A 13,858-nucleotide genomic window follows, 5' to 3' on the forward strand; every position below is an offset into this window, starting at 1 on the left:
TTATCTATTTTCATCAGGATAACTATCCTGCCTACCATTTCTGAGGCTCTTAGTTACTTCCTACACAGGAGGCAAGTTTAATTCTCTCTGCCCAACTTCTTTTATAAACCATTAACCTGTAGGTTCGTCTCTCTCCAGAGCTTCTCCAATTTTACTTGTCCGTTGTTTCATTATCTTCCCTTCTAGCATCTGCAGTAACTCAGAAGAGCTGTACACTGTTCCTCTAAATTTCAAAGTCTTGAGCGCAGCCTGATTATCCGAAAGAATTCTCCCCACTTTATTATTCGCTTCGGCTGCTCAATCACGCGTTCAATTTGACCATATTAGTACCTAAGAGCCTCAGAATTCTCTAAGGACCCCAACCCTTGTATCCAAGCTCCAGTTATGCCAGGGTTCGTGATGTTTAAGTTCTTAAAGTGAGATGCCGTCAGTAACATCCCTGAAGAAGTGGCTACTCTTTTTCTTATAACTTTTATTCATCTGTTTTACAGAGAAATAAAAGGAGAATCGGTATGGGTGAGAGCTCACGTCGATCTAGTTTCAACAGGATTTGACGATGAACACCGAATCCAGGAGGTGATTGAAAACAAGATATTTACTTCTAGACGTATAGGTCAATTGGTCGTACAGAATTTGAATTTTCAAAGGTTTGGAGGTGAGAAAATAATTTATTTGTTTGTTCAGGTCAACTGAAATTATTATCTTTTTGTTTTTGTTTAAGAATTGATTTCTCCATTTCGATTTTTTTATGTTCATTTATTTTTTTTTAGTTTGGTACTTTATTTTATTGTTTTGTTTTAATCATTTTTTTTATTTCGTTTTCTTTTTTTCATTTCATTTTTTAAATGGTGTGTACTTGCTCGCAATTGGCTGAGTAGAAGTGGATGACCCTAGCATGGAGCTGCCAATATGTTCACATTCCCAGATGCAATGCGACGACGGTGTGACATGCCTTGAACACGACTTAAGATGCAACAGCCGTGAGGATTGTCCATTAGGCGAAGATGAGTCGGGCTGCCCGTCCACTGTACCAGTTGGTAAGCTTGAAAATACCTGTGTCCTGTCTTCTGAAACTCTCAATCAATTTATTTTCATTTTTTGCGCATCGACTTCCTCGGTCATTAGCGCTTTTTTTTTTATACTATTTTCAAGTTAAAGATTTTAACATTAATCCCTTGCTTGTGCAGGTAAGTTAGCAGTAATATGTGGTAGGATACTTTTTTTTTATTCAACAAGCAGGCATTTAAAACAGTTGTGAGATTACATTACCACATTATTACATCATCATCACATCGCTTTACATTAGTCAAAAAAGGCTAGTATTGGTAACCTCCATGGCCTTTAGAGGTTCTTCTTATTTTGGGTTGAGATAGTCGTACAACTGATACTAAGTGAACTTTTGCAAAGCCATCAATGTGTTCACAATGAAGCCCCCAAGATGTGTGGGTTTAATAAAAGCAGACAGATCTATTGCAATAACCACCATCTATGCTGCTGAGCTACCAAGAGGGGGATTTAATTGAAGTAGCAACCAAAAAATGGTTTTATAGCATCCAAAAACTGAAAACTTTAGAGAGCCATAAAATTCCCACATAACAGATGGAAATTAAAAATTGAAAGGAGCTGATTTTGGCCGCAGTAATTTCCGTTGGATAACTTGTGGTCATGAGTAGATTAATAAGTAAGGGTAAATCATCGAAAATCATCTTTCTCCAATGCGAGGAAAGGGGATATTGATGAAAGCTTCGCACTTTTACACATTCTTTATTTATTGTGAAGTATTGTTGGTAATGGAGGAGATTTCTTAAACTGTGTATAAGAGCATCATCCATAAGACAGTTTAGATGCACCTATAGTTGAGGCTTCAACTGTTTGTTGATGCTTAGTTGGGTAGAATTTGGGAAATACGAGTAGAGGGTATTGCTTACCTGAAAACTGTTTGCAATCGTCACCGACTTCAGCTACTACTTTGAAACATACATGATCACGCTTTCTGAAACAAACACTAACTTGGAAAGTCAATTTTAAAACACGACAAAAATATAAAAGAAACACCTTTGACTTTATTATTATTTGTAGAGCACCATGTAGAGAGAGATAATGGGGTGGGCACTGAGCACTACTTACTACCAATTTTCCCACCATCGCACGAAACAACAAGATGCCGTGCCGATGACCATGTGCGCTGTGCTGATGGTTCAGTGGTTATCTGCGAAGATCAGAAATGTGATGGAGTGAGACATTGTCCGGCCGGTGATGATGAAGAAAACTGTCCAGAGGAGGAAACCGAGCATCCTTCGGAAGAACCACCAACCTCCGCAACCACCGCCACTACCTCGACAACAACAACGCCTCCTCACACTCGTGAGTCCAATCAAAACGAAACAAATCGCCGAGTGCCAATAACACAAAAGAACTGTATATATGAAGCTGAAAGTTTTTGCTTTTTATTTTAATGTATTAAGGTAGGGGTGGCCACTAACGGTAGACACTGTATGTTTGTAGCTTAAATAATTAGTATGTTTTTTGCTAACACATTAACAAAATAGGGTAAGTACTAAGTATTTGTAGAGTGAATTATCTAAAAACGAAAATCCATTAGATTTGACCTAAAATAATATTAAAAATTTTAAATTTTCTAATATAATGAAAAATATTCTGCAAAACGATGGGAAATTGAAAAAATAAAAAACAAAAGCTATGCACTTGCGAAAAATTCACTTACTGGACTGCCAGTTATAGTGCCGATTAGATAAGATTGGATTTCCTACTTGTACAGAAAAAAAACGATATACTCGAAGAACCTACTAAGCGAGAAATTTTTGCGTGAAACATTAAGCTTTAATATTCACATAACAAACATCACTTTCTAAAAATCTCTTTTTCGTACATCAAAACAGAAATTTTAAGTTAAAAGTTAATATCTAAAATTCGACACAGTGTCTAAACATCTTCTTATCTTTAACACCAAATGAATTAATGCGTTGAAAATGCCTAGAAAAAGAGGTATAATGAAGTCTACAAGCTTCTGAGTTTGTAACAGAAGTTTTGTACTGCTGAATTTCCTGGAAGCAAAAATCATATCGCAGAATCAGAAGCCTGAGAAGCCTTCTTCTTTGACGGAGAACTCGAAACATGAAGCAAATAGGTCACAAGATGTCCTTTTGCCTTAAATATAACCAAAATAACCATCATGCCACGCCAACAAGCTAAACAAAAAAAATTACTCTTTACTCAGTGATCAGTGTAGCTTTGAAAAGTAAACTTGCCGCCATTCGTGATTCAAAGGGAAACTAGGCCTGGCTCGCGTTCTTGTAGTTGTGACTTAGATCAAGTAACACTTAATGATAAATTAGTTAATTCATTTTAATCGGTCTAATCTTGTAAATAACCTTAGATTCAGTTTTGTAAATAATGTAAATATGATGTTTTCAATGCTTTCTTTTTTAGCAGAAACCCCTCAAGGGATAATTTCAGTAAATGCGACAGAAAAGTCGGCCACAGACTCTCCTGTGAATTTTACCAGCGAATCGCCAACTGAAACTTCCATTGCAATTACTGATAGTAATATCACCACCTCAATACCAACTTTAATTAGTACTATTGACATAAAAGAAACTGTGGTCACCACTAAGTTAGAAACGAATATCACCACTAATTTAACAATATATTCTCCAACTGGAAGACAATGTAAAGAGCAAGGTCTGACACAATGCGGACTCAATGTTACGCTCTGTATTCGTGCTTCTCAAGTTTGTGATAAAAAGAAGGATTGCCCGAATGGAGAGGATGAAATGAACTGTCCCGTGGAAATTCGTGAGTAGCTCCAAGTGGTATCATTCCATCGCTTTAAACAAGTCTTGTCTTAGCAATGTGTCTCGCTTTGTTCAAAAGATAGTTTGTGTGCAACTTTCCACCTTTTTCTGGCAGCTCTTATCAGATGTACTTCAGGAATAGAATGCAGGGTGACTCTCTGGATATTCTGCAGTAAAACTCTAATGGGCTCTCTGATGGTGGGCAACTTAATAATTTACTTTAATGCAGTTAGAAGTGGATATTACGTTAGAATCTGATCTCGCTCACTCTGGAGTTGTAAACCCAACAAACGGTAGGCTTAGGGCCCCATCTGCCAAATCATTCTTGTGTGTAAATAGTGCCAATGGGTAATGTGCGATCAGCTCTTCCTGGGACATGTTACTGAGAGAGGATCCTCTTGCCTGAGGTCTGTGTTTACTTCTCACTCTTCAGACAGTTTCTCTGGGGGGAAAAAAGTATAAATTTTCCTCTAGTAGCTTCCTTAAAGTAAAAATACGTGTAATTTTTTGATTTTTCATTATCATTATTTGTTCTAACTTGAGCACGTGAAGAAAAACGGAAAATCCGTTGAGCAATCGATCTCAAGTAAAGCTTTTATCTCTGTCATTCAGGAAACGCATAATGATTCTGTAAAGAATCATTTTTATTTTTCTCCTAATTGTAAATTTAAATTTTAATCTCATTCTTGAAACACAATAATAAAATAAATAAGCAAGATAAGTTTTCTTTTCGGAGTTGAAAAATTTTCTGATTAAACAAATAAGGAAGAATTAGTCTTTAATTGCACTCATCTTCCGGAAGGCTAATTTTTATAATCTCATGACGTCACTCTTCAGCAGCAATCAGAGTCGAGACTGAGAATACATTTGGGAAGGTTTGGACTTCGTTTGTTCGGAGAGCTCGTCATTCAAACGAAATGATTAATCAAAAAAAGCTGATTTTTTTAAAAAAACTAACAAAATTAATTATTTTTTTCGAAAAACGTTTTTGATCGGCCCAGGTTCGGAGCCAAACCAAGCTACTCCAGTACTAATTGACAGTGATGTGTAAAGCTGTTCAGGATATTATTTTATTAAGCCTACTATTTTGCACTCTGAATTTCAGAATATACGTTACTAACTTCGTTCAGTTAGCTAAAAATGTCAATGAACTGAAATGACACTTTGAAAGCAAGTCGACCTCCATACCATCATAGAATTTAGTGGGATTTAGGCGCCACGGTAGAGACCTGCGAAGCTAATATCTATTGTGGTACTGGGTTCAATTCCCGGTCTTAGCCCTTGGATTTTATTTAATGGTTAATATAAAAAATTTACAGTAAAGTATGTTTGCTAGTCGCCTCCGTCCACGACATCTAATTGGTAGTTGGACATAAAGTCCACCTGGAAAAATAGGCAATTACTTTACTTTGGTGGATTCCCAGATAATCTCTGAAGTAAAATCTCCATTCACTTGAGAGCGGGAATGGTTTTGATCGACCAGGACTCTGTTGGTGCTCAAAAGAAATGTGAAGCTCGAGCTTCCAACGATTCCATTCTACAGATAACCTAAAACATTCACAAATTCATACCGAGACGGCAGCATTGGATATAGAAATTTAAATCTCAAACCATGCTTAAAAGAATTTGAACAGGCGGGCTGATAAGTTGTTCAAGTTCTGTCCAAGTCTTGTGGGCGTGAAGGGCTGAAAATGGTTCTCTCCACCTGACTAATAGGTAAATATTGCGGAAGATGTTGGCAATATTATTTGACAAGAGCGTAAAGTTCCCTTCAACACTCTGATTCATACTCACTAATTATTTCCCCTATTCAATATCTGTACATTTTTCGCAGCCAAGGGAGTTCTAAATGTTACGAAAATGTAATAGAAACCACAGGAAAGCGACGAGTTCTTTTATCAAAGTTTTTCTTCTACTTCCACGCTCTCCTCGTAAGAAATGTCACCACAAATGTGCAGATTTTTGATTTAAAATTTGTCTTGGTAAATAATGGTGATTCCAGAATTGCTAATTTCCAAAAGACTTTTTTAGTTTTCCGCAAATGTATCGGATACTATTCCAGTAGACGACTATTCGATAGAAGAGTGGGCACAGGCTTCGCTCTAAAACCATTTCTTTTGGCGTGCGTATTTCGTCTTCCAATCGATCTACCGCCTATGTTTGAAAATCTGTAAATAAAATCAATTGCAAAGGAGGTTGACGTCAACACAGTTTCCTTCAGAAGTTCTTTGAGTCACCCTTCAATGAAGGCAAAAAATTTTATCATTGTGACTTCATGACCTTAAGAAAAATTAAGAAGCTGCAATAAAACCTTGAGAATTGTTCAAACTGAGTTTCCATCTTTCCTTTCAGGTGTTGGTCAAAGAAGAAATTTATTTATGAAATTACGATCAAAGTTAGACAGCTGGAAATTATTAAAAGGTTACATTATTGTAGTGAAAACAGAAAACTTATTTGTGACGATTATTGTGTATTTAGTTTAAGTTAATATGACGACATCCTGTAATTTAGAATTAGAACTTGTACATACATGCATATGTAAAATCCTTGTTATTTTGGTTTTGGTGTATGCTAGTTTGGTTTATTATTGTCCAGAGTAAATTAGTAAGGTTAGGTTATTGGTTTCTTGCTTTCTTTGGCTATAAAGTAAAATATTTATAAATTTATCTATTGAACGAAGCGAAACGTTTATGTTAGCTCCGCCACCTGTGTATCCAGAGCCGACGAAACAGTGCGAGCATGATGAACAACCTTGTGCTCACGAAGCTGTGTGTTTAAAAGTTTGGCAGTTTTGTGATGGTAGGCCAGATTGTCCTGGCGGCGAAGATGAGGAGGATTGTCCACAAATTAGTGGTAAGTAAACTACATCCTCGTTGTCCACGTTCTTGATTTGGGGAAAATGTTGGTCAGTGCAAAGTTTATGTTGTTTTGTTGGCGTTTTATACTTCTTTTGTCGTTGCCTTCTCTTTACTTATGCCACATTTTCGACCGCTTGGTTCCTTTATTTTCCTTGCTTGAAGTAATTACTGTAAATATATTGTTTGAACTCATAAGTGTTGGAGAAATCCACAATATTGGACTGATTGATTTTTTTGAAGGACATAGAACACTTTATTTCCTATTTTTCTAGATGGTATTGGGTTTTCAGAGATTAGTGTGTCAGGTTTATGTAAAGCGTTCCTTTCAGATTAGAGTCGGATAAAGTATGGATCGCGTTCCCCCAAGCTTTGCAGCAAAAAAGTTTTCGCCGCTCTTCCTGTCGAGTCTTTCAGCGGAAACCCCATTTTCTTTGATTCCAGCTATTCCTTTTAATCTCCACTAGAGTCACCATGTGCTTTAGGTATTTTATTAAAGTAACGATTGTAACCTAAAGCAAAATATACTTATATTACCCTCCGACCAAACAGATGTACTGTTCCCCTACTAGATCTGGGAAGGACTTCATCCTGCAAGACCCCTCATCCAGATTCTCTCGAAAAGTTTTTGGAACAGCGGAAAACTGGCAAACATAGAAAACCACTTACTGTACTAGGCACCTTCCCATCCAATGCCCTCACAAGCTGAAGAAGACTCGTCAAATTAAAAGAAACAATTAGAGTATTTTCCTTTCGAAACATAGCAATATATAACCAAGAATTTCTAGGGAAGCCCTGTGAATAACGGAAATAAGACCCTGACCAACCAGGTGGCCATTACAATCAGGTGGCTGCAATGGTGGAATATTGCCACTGTCGTCCTGATTGAGTTTGGTTATGTGACTGACCACTTTGATTAAATCAATAGTTTCTTTCTAGAATTAGTCAAGTTTAGGTGTTTAATGATAGTTGAAATATATCGTTGATTTTTATGTTCTTGGCATGATGGATTCCTATTTCTGACGGGTCAAATGTAGTGAATTGGACTCTCACCAAGTTATGGCTACAACCACGCATGCTAAAGGGTAAAATCAACAATCTTCTGTTTTAATAATTTTTGTCCAAATTCATAGCCAACGAATCATTGAATGTATGACTGTAAAATAGTGCCAGTGCTGAATTCTGTTTCCTGATTATAATGTTCTTAAAAATTTGTTCAATTTTTATTTCGAGAAATTAACCAACCTATATATTTTCTTTCTTGAACAAGCACATTAATTTTAATTAAATTTGTACATATGTATATACGAAATAGATGTGTAAGCTATCCAATGATTTGTGTCAGTACTATTGATATTCTTTGTCATGTTTGCTTATTTTTTCGTGGTGAAGTTCTTTCTCTTGTGTACTTGTGGCTCAAAGTGTCAGTGTTTAAAGTGGGATTGTTGCAGTACGACGCTTTACAAACTTTTGGTGGAAAGAAGTGAATTTTTATGAGTGTTTTCGTCTGCAGTCTCTGAAGACAGTCACAACACTCGTAGCTCTTTCAAACAAACAACTTTGTGAATGTTCCACTTGATTTTGCCATCTTAATTTTTGCTGTTTTTCTTTTTAACTGCACGAACATCAGAGAGTACTAGTGGCCCACGACCAGATGGCAGTTGTGCACAGGACGAATTAAAATGTGTTTGGGACGAAACGTGCATTAAAGAATGGCAAGTTTGTGATGGTATTGCTGACTGTACGAAGAAAGAAGATGAATCAAATTGTGATAATGCTACTAGTAGTAAGTTCTGTTAGATATATTATTGTTTTTTTAAAAAGTTCTGGTTTATTTGGACGTCTGATTCAGAAAATTGCTTTTATCAACATTATCTACTATTCTTGGCACCCTAAATTCTTAATGCTATCTCAAACCTGCTCTAGAAAAATAACCGTTTTTTTCCGGCATGAAACTGGTAGTTAATTCTTTTAAGAATTTACGGTTCATAATATTCCATTACGTTTTATAAGAAATGAAGTTCAACTTCCTCCTTGTTTTCTTTTGCTCCTCCGCTGACTCTGTCTGAGGAAATGTGTTCAGAGTCCACTGTGTCCTGTAAAATGGCATTAGGCCAGATTAATTATCATGGAACCTGAGAAGATTCAGTTATCGGCAGGACTTCATGGAGGATAGCCAATTGCCTTAATCGCAGAATAACTACCTCTAGGCTCTTTATCTCCCATAAGAGCACAAGGTCCTTCTTTATATCGCCCAAACTTCGGAGCTCGGCAAGCTAGGAAAGGTTCTGTGATCAAAACTATTTCGTGCCGTCTCTTCGGAAATGAATTAGGAAGTCGAGCATGGAAAGAGAAGTTTCATCCCATTCTCTTAAATCAAAGCACCTGTGAAGGATTAAAGATGTCCGTTAAAGCCAAAGATACTTTTCACTTGTCAGCATTCCAGATTGCCGACAACTTTGAGCTTACTTTTAGAGATGAATGCTGAGAAGAAGTCCCTACCTGGAAGGTAAAGATACGCAATTGCTGTCCTGACAGCCTAAGAAAGAAAAGAGAATCTAATTTGTCCTCATTTACCGAATCCCATACGTCATACCAGAAGACCATCATCCTTAGTAGATGGTGGATGGTTAGTAGGTGGACTTGAGCTAACGAACAGGTGGCGCACACAAACTAATCCTAAGTAGTACCACCTAGAAGGCAAACTGTAACTAAAAGATTATCGCCTTTTATAGATGTACCGTATACCTTCCCGGAACCTCCTATCATACTTCATATAGCTGCTAAAAACTGCTGCTCCTTGATCAGGCGGTTTAGAAAAATAATTAAAAAAAAAATGTTTTGTTCCTCAAATAACTAATAATAATAATAATAATAATACGTATTTATTCAAATACAAATGAAAAACAAAATACATTCTTTATTTTAGACATACCTCACTGGTCCTTGACCGTCGGAGGGTCACATGACTAGTTCTCAAACCAGAAAACATAAACGATAGTTCTTAACTAGAGAGAAAAAGAACTTCTCCTAGGGTGCGTTGTAGTAAAACTTGGAACCAACACAACAAATCTTGGTTTCTAAATAAAAAAATAAAATAAATAAATAAACTTTGATAATTCACTGATTAACTTCTAGTCAATAAATCTCAGATCACACGAACTGTTCATTTGATTTTTCAAAAAAAGGACTTAGCGAGTGTTTATAAATATTATTATTATCTGTTTCTTTCTTTAATTAAATATTTTAATAAATTTATTAATAAAAACATGTAGCCATGGTCTCTTAGCGCCAGAAGACAGTATTTCTTAAGAAGGATCTTTCGCAAAGCTTTACAATTTCCCAACGTTTTCATTTTTGAGGTTGAAGAAGTATTTGAATTACAGCTGAATGGAATGAATGCTTTATGATAACGTCAGTTGTATTTTCTCAAAAAATGCCCCCAATCATTTTCTTTTTTCACTTTTTATCTTGAAAATTTTCCCCAGAAACAAATTTCACGGAAACGTTTACTTCTTTTCCAGAGAATGTCCATTTCAATACAATGTGCGTATAATTACACATTACATCATGTACAATAGACCCGACAACTCAGTAATGACAACGCAAGGACGAAGGAACTAGGTGTGTCACCTCAAGCAGCAGACTTGAAAGTGGGCTTCTAATACGTCAGAAATGTCAGTGGGTGGTCAGATTACGACATATGTCTTGATAGATTTTTGTTTTAATTATCCAGAAGTGCGACTGATTGCCTTTTAACCTGGAGGCACTCTGTTGTCCTTCTAATTAATTCTCTCTAATTAATTTCTCTTTCACAACGGATTGCTGCGTAACGACAACCCCTGAGGCATCTGAACGCATTTGAGAATGCCACTGTAGCACTCTCCTCTGGGTAGCAGAAGAGCCATTACTCCTTTGGACACTTATTGTCCCTCTAACTTACTGTACCCCTATATGGCTAGCTCGTCCCTGCGGCCACGCAAGGCTATCAAAAATATAGACTAGTCTGGAGCAAACATAAGCTCTCATCTCGTAAGCGGGTTCCAATGATCCCACTTTACTCTATCCAGACGGATTCTGCTCCCTATCACCTTTTAGAAAGTATTCCTGATGTTATCATATAAACATACATTCGTTAATTAGATTCTTGAATTGGGGATTTCACTGATTTGGTGGAATTTTTTACCATTTCTTTTGTAAGATTTTTAATTTCTCGCTAAGAAAAGTAATGAGAGTAGTCTAAGATGAAGAAGCTGCAGGAGGTGTAAATATTACAGTATGTAAGTTTCCGCTACAATTTCGAGATGCACTTATTTTTAATTCTACAAATCATTTAAAAATTCTTTAACTAAAAATAGAAGTAACAAAACCAAAAGTTAACATACATCTAAATTATGTTTTTTTTTTTTTTTTTTGTATAATCCCTCTAAGAATAAGATGGCCGGGAACCCAAACAAATTATTATTTTTTGGAAAACCGGCCAACATCTATTGTCTCCAGGCCATGAAGAAGAATTACTGAGATATAGATGCACCGGCACTGGTGAATTGGCTTGTCCAAGAGATATAAGGGTGTGTATACAGTATGGAAACATCTGCGACGGCAGGAAAGACTGTCCTCAAGGAGAAGATGAGATTGGTTGCCCTAGCGAGGTGCAAAAGAAGGGTGAGTCCGGAACAAAAAGTGAAAATGATTTATGGGTAAATCTGAAGTCTCTTTGGAAAAGCATACCAACGCTGCTCTCCATGTCAGTGATGTTGTACAGTACTATGGAAGCGGCCTATTCCAAACATAATTATCTAAAACAGGTGTTGGTGAATTTTATATTAGTTTTATAATTTTATTCTGGTAACTGGAACTGATGGTGAGAAACCGGTTGTCTTCCTGAGAGGAGACTCTTGACTTATGGTGCAGGTGATTCAATAAACATGTAGGAATGTGGACCTTCCAACTACAAAGGCTCGCCTCCCTGCAAAACAACCGTCTGTTTTAGACAAGCGACATATTGACAAAATACTTGGAGGCAAGGTATCACACTGTATAAGTTCAATAATCTCAAAATAAACGACTTCCAAATATGTTAGAAGTATATTCGAATACTGTGCAAAGTATCTAAAATAAATAGAAAGTAAATAAACGTACGAGAACTGAGAAGACATTTCCTGAAAAAGTTTGTATTGCGCGAGGAAAAATAGTTTGTTTAATATTCGATAGATGTCAGTTATTGTAAGCTCTAAACCAGTGGTCGACGACGTTTCTTACAAGTGGATCATTTTCCTATTTATTCCCCAAAAATGTTTACTAGTGGGTCACATCATTTCTATCTTAGTTTACATATTATCTCAGAGTACATAAAATGAACAAAATTTTACCCATTTTTGCAAAGAAATAATATTTTTATTAGAACTTTGCGAAATTCAAAGTAAATTAGAAAATGAGTTGGTTTTTTTTTTTTTAGAATAAACTGAATGGATAACTAAATTTTGCTTTTGTCACCAAATTAGTCTAGCTTTTTATTTTAGAGAAATGTAAAACTTGACTTTTAGATTTGATGGTGACTCTGAAAGGTGGTAGATAAAGTAACTACTCAATTATTTTATATGATGTGTAATTTATGTCGGGCTCATAAATCAGTTGATTGGTGTCTGTCTAGATGTCACTTTAGTAAAATTCAGTATTACTAGAATACATTAAATTCAAATATAATAATTATTTTTGAGTAAGGCATATAAGTGTTCATATCAGATTGATTAAAATAATATTTAGTGAAACTTCATTTATTGTTTTCTTATCTGAATGATTTCATTCATTACCCATTAATACAAAGTCTTATAAAATAAATATTAACGAACATTTTTACTTGATCAAAAATAAATTCTAATTTAATATCTCAAAAAAAAAAAAGAAAAGAAACTACCAAACAAGTTGCGGAGTTATTTTTTAGACCTGATTCAAACTAATTCCGCAAGAACGCTCTAGCTGTACCGTTGTTGCTTTATAAAAGCGTTGGTTAAATTTTCCAAAAATGTTAGCTTTCTTCATCCAGTTTTACTTAATTACTAAATTTTAATTTTTCAAATAAAAAATCGAGGTAAAAAAGAAAATAAAAAGTAATGTGATAACTCACATGACTTTCTCTGACCTCAGTTTATGTACCAAATGTTAAATTTACCTGATTGGTTTGAGTTTCATCTAGTATTTCCTTTATGAGCTATGTTGTATAAGTAGTTACACATATTCTAAAGCTAATATTTGCTATCAATCAATGCTGAGTAGCACACTGCGTCTTTGGTATCTCACTTTGGTGCATCGTAAGACCATTCAGTTACTATTCCGCTTTTAGTTAAGACAGTACTAAGGAGAGTAAATCCATCCCTTACTCTTAGCAACTAGCCAGGCTCTCTAAGGAACTTCTTGGAAATAAGGTCAGCCAGTAGGTAAGGTAATCACTTCATGGCGCCAATAATTGCCTTACCTCCAGTCCTTCTTTTGGCAGAGCGTATCCATGTTCAATCTGGTAACTAGTCTAGGTAGGGATATTTCTGGAAAAAAGTCGCGAAAACAGCAAGCAGGGAAAACCAATCCCAAGATATTTCGGAGATGTTCTTGGTCAGAGGTTACCACTTCCTTACTGTTAAAAATAGTCCATGCCTCCAATGCTTTCCTAGATGTATACTGTGGACGGCCTCCTTTACTTTCCTCTCCAACTTAGTACCCATACATCTCAGTACAGATGAAAACTCAATATCGTGAATCTGGAACGATTAGCAAACTTGCCAACAATAAGAAAATGGAAAAAGAGACAGTGCAAATCACGTAATAAAGCTCATATAATATATTAAAATCTAAATGCATGCACATTTATACAGTTTTATTTTGGTCCTCTCTCGCCTATTATTTTGCGTGCATTTTATGATAACGTCGCAATGGTAAATAATAATGCCGGATGGTTAGTACCGTGTCGTCACACACTCGTGACTCCACCAAATCGCCGTACTTTTTATATAGTGTAATTTCAGCTCTAATCAACTATGAACATTAATTCAAAACGCGTGTCGAATAAGTTATATTTTTATCTTTAATTTATTACACTTTCTCATTTTACAATTCCTATAAAATTTGAACTCTGTTCTGTAGGATTTTTTTTATTTTATTTATAGAATAGCTTTATACGTTTCGTTACGAATG

At 35.8% G+C, this 13,858-nt stretch overlaps 1 protein-coding gene across 29 annotated transcripts in view; it reads left to right on the top strand.

Annotated features, from left to right (window-relative positions):
- The window catches only part of trol (terribly reduced optic lobes), a 344,072-nt gene that overhangs the window by 134,547 nt on the left and 195,667 nt on the right, over positions 1-13,858 (top strand). For 16 of the 29 annotated variants that reach the window (XR_012456000.1, XR_012456008.1, XR_012456005.1 and 13 more), the window contains exons 6-11: positions 492-655; positions 879-1,037; positions 3,451-3,816; positions 6,513-6,668; positions 8,301-8,456; positions 11,171-11,335. Coding sequence is in view for 1 of the 29 variants with exons in the window: in XM_074120575.1 (XP_073976676.1) it covers positions 492-655; positions 879-1,037; positions 3,451-3,816; positions 6,513-6,668; positions 8,301-8,456; positions 11,171-11,335 (1,166 nt within the window). In the remaining 28 variants the exon portion in view is untranslated. Of the gene's footprint in view, positions 1-491; positions 656-878; positions 1,038-2,079; positions 2,365-3,450; positions 3,817-6,512; positions 6,669-8,300; positions 8,457-11,170; positions 11,336-13,858 lie in introns of all 29 variants that reach the window. The other 13 variants (XR_012456021.1, XR_012456025.1, XR_012456026.1 and 10 more) reach the window with 6 other exon arrangements.

This window comes from Rhodnius prolixus, unplaced genomic scaffold, assembly GCF_049639745.1.
Source record: "Rhodnius prolixus isolate KJV_2025 unplaced genomic scaffold, Rpr scaffold_2, whole genome shotgun sequence".
Classification (NCBI taxonomy): Eukaryota; Metazoa; Arthropoda; class Insecta; order Hemiptera; family Reduviidae; genus Rhodnius; species Rhodnius prolixus.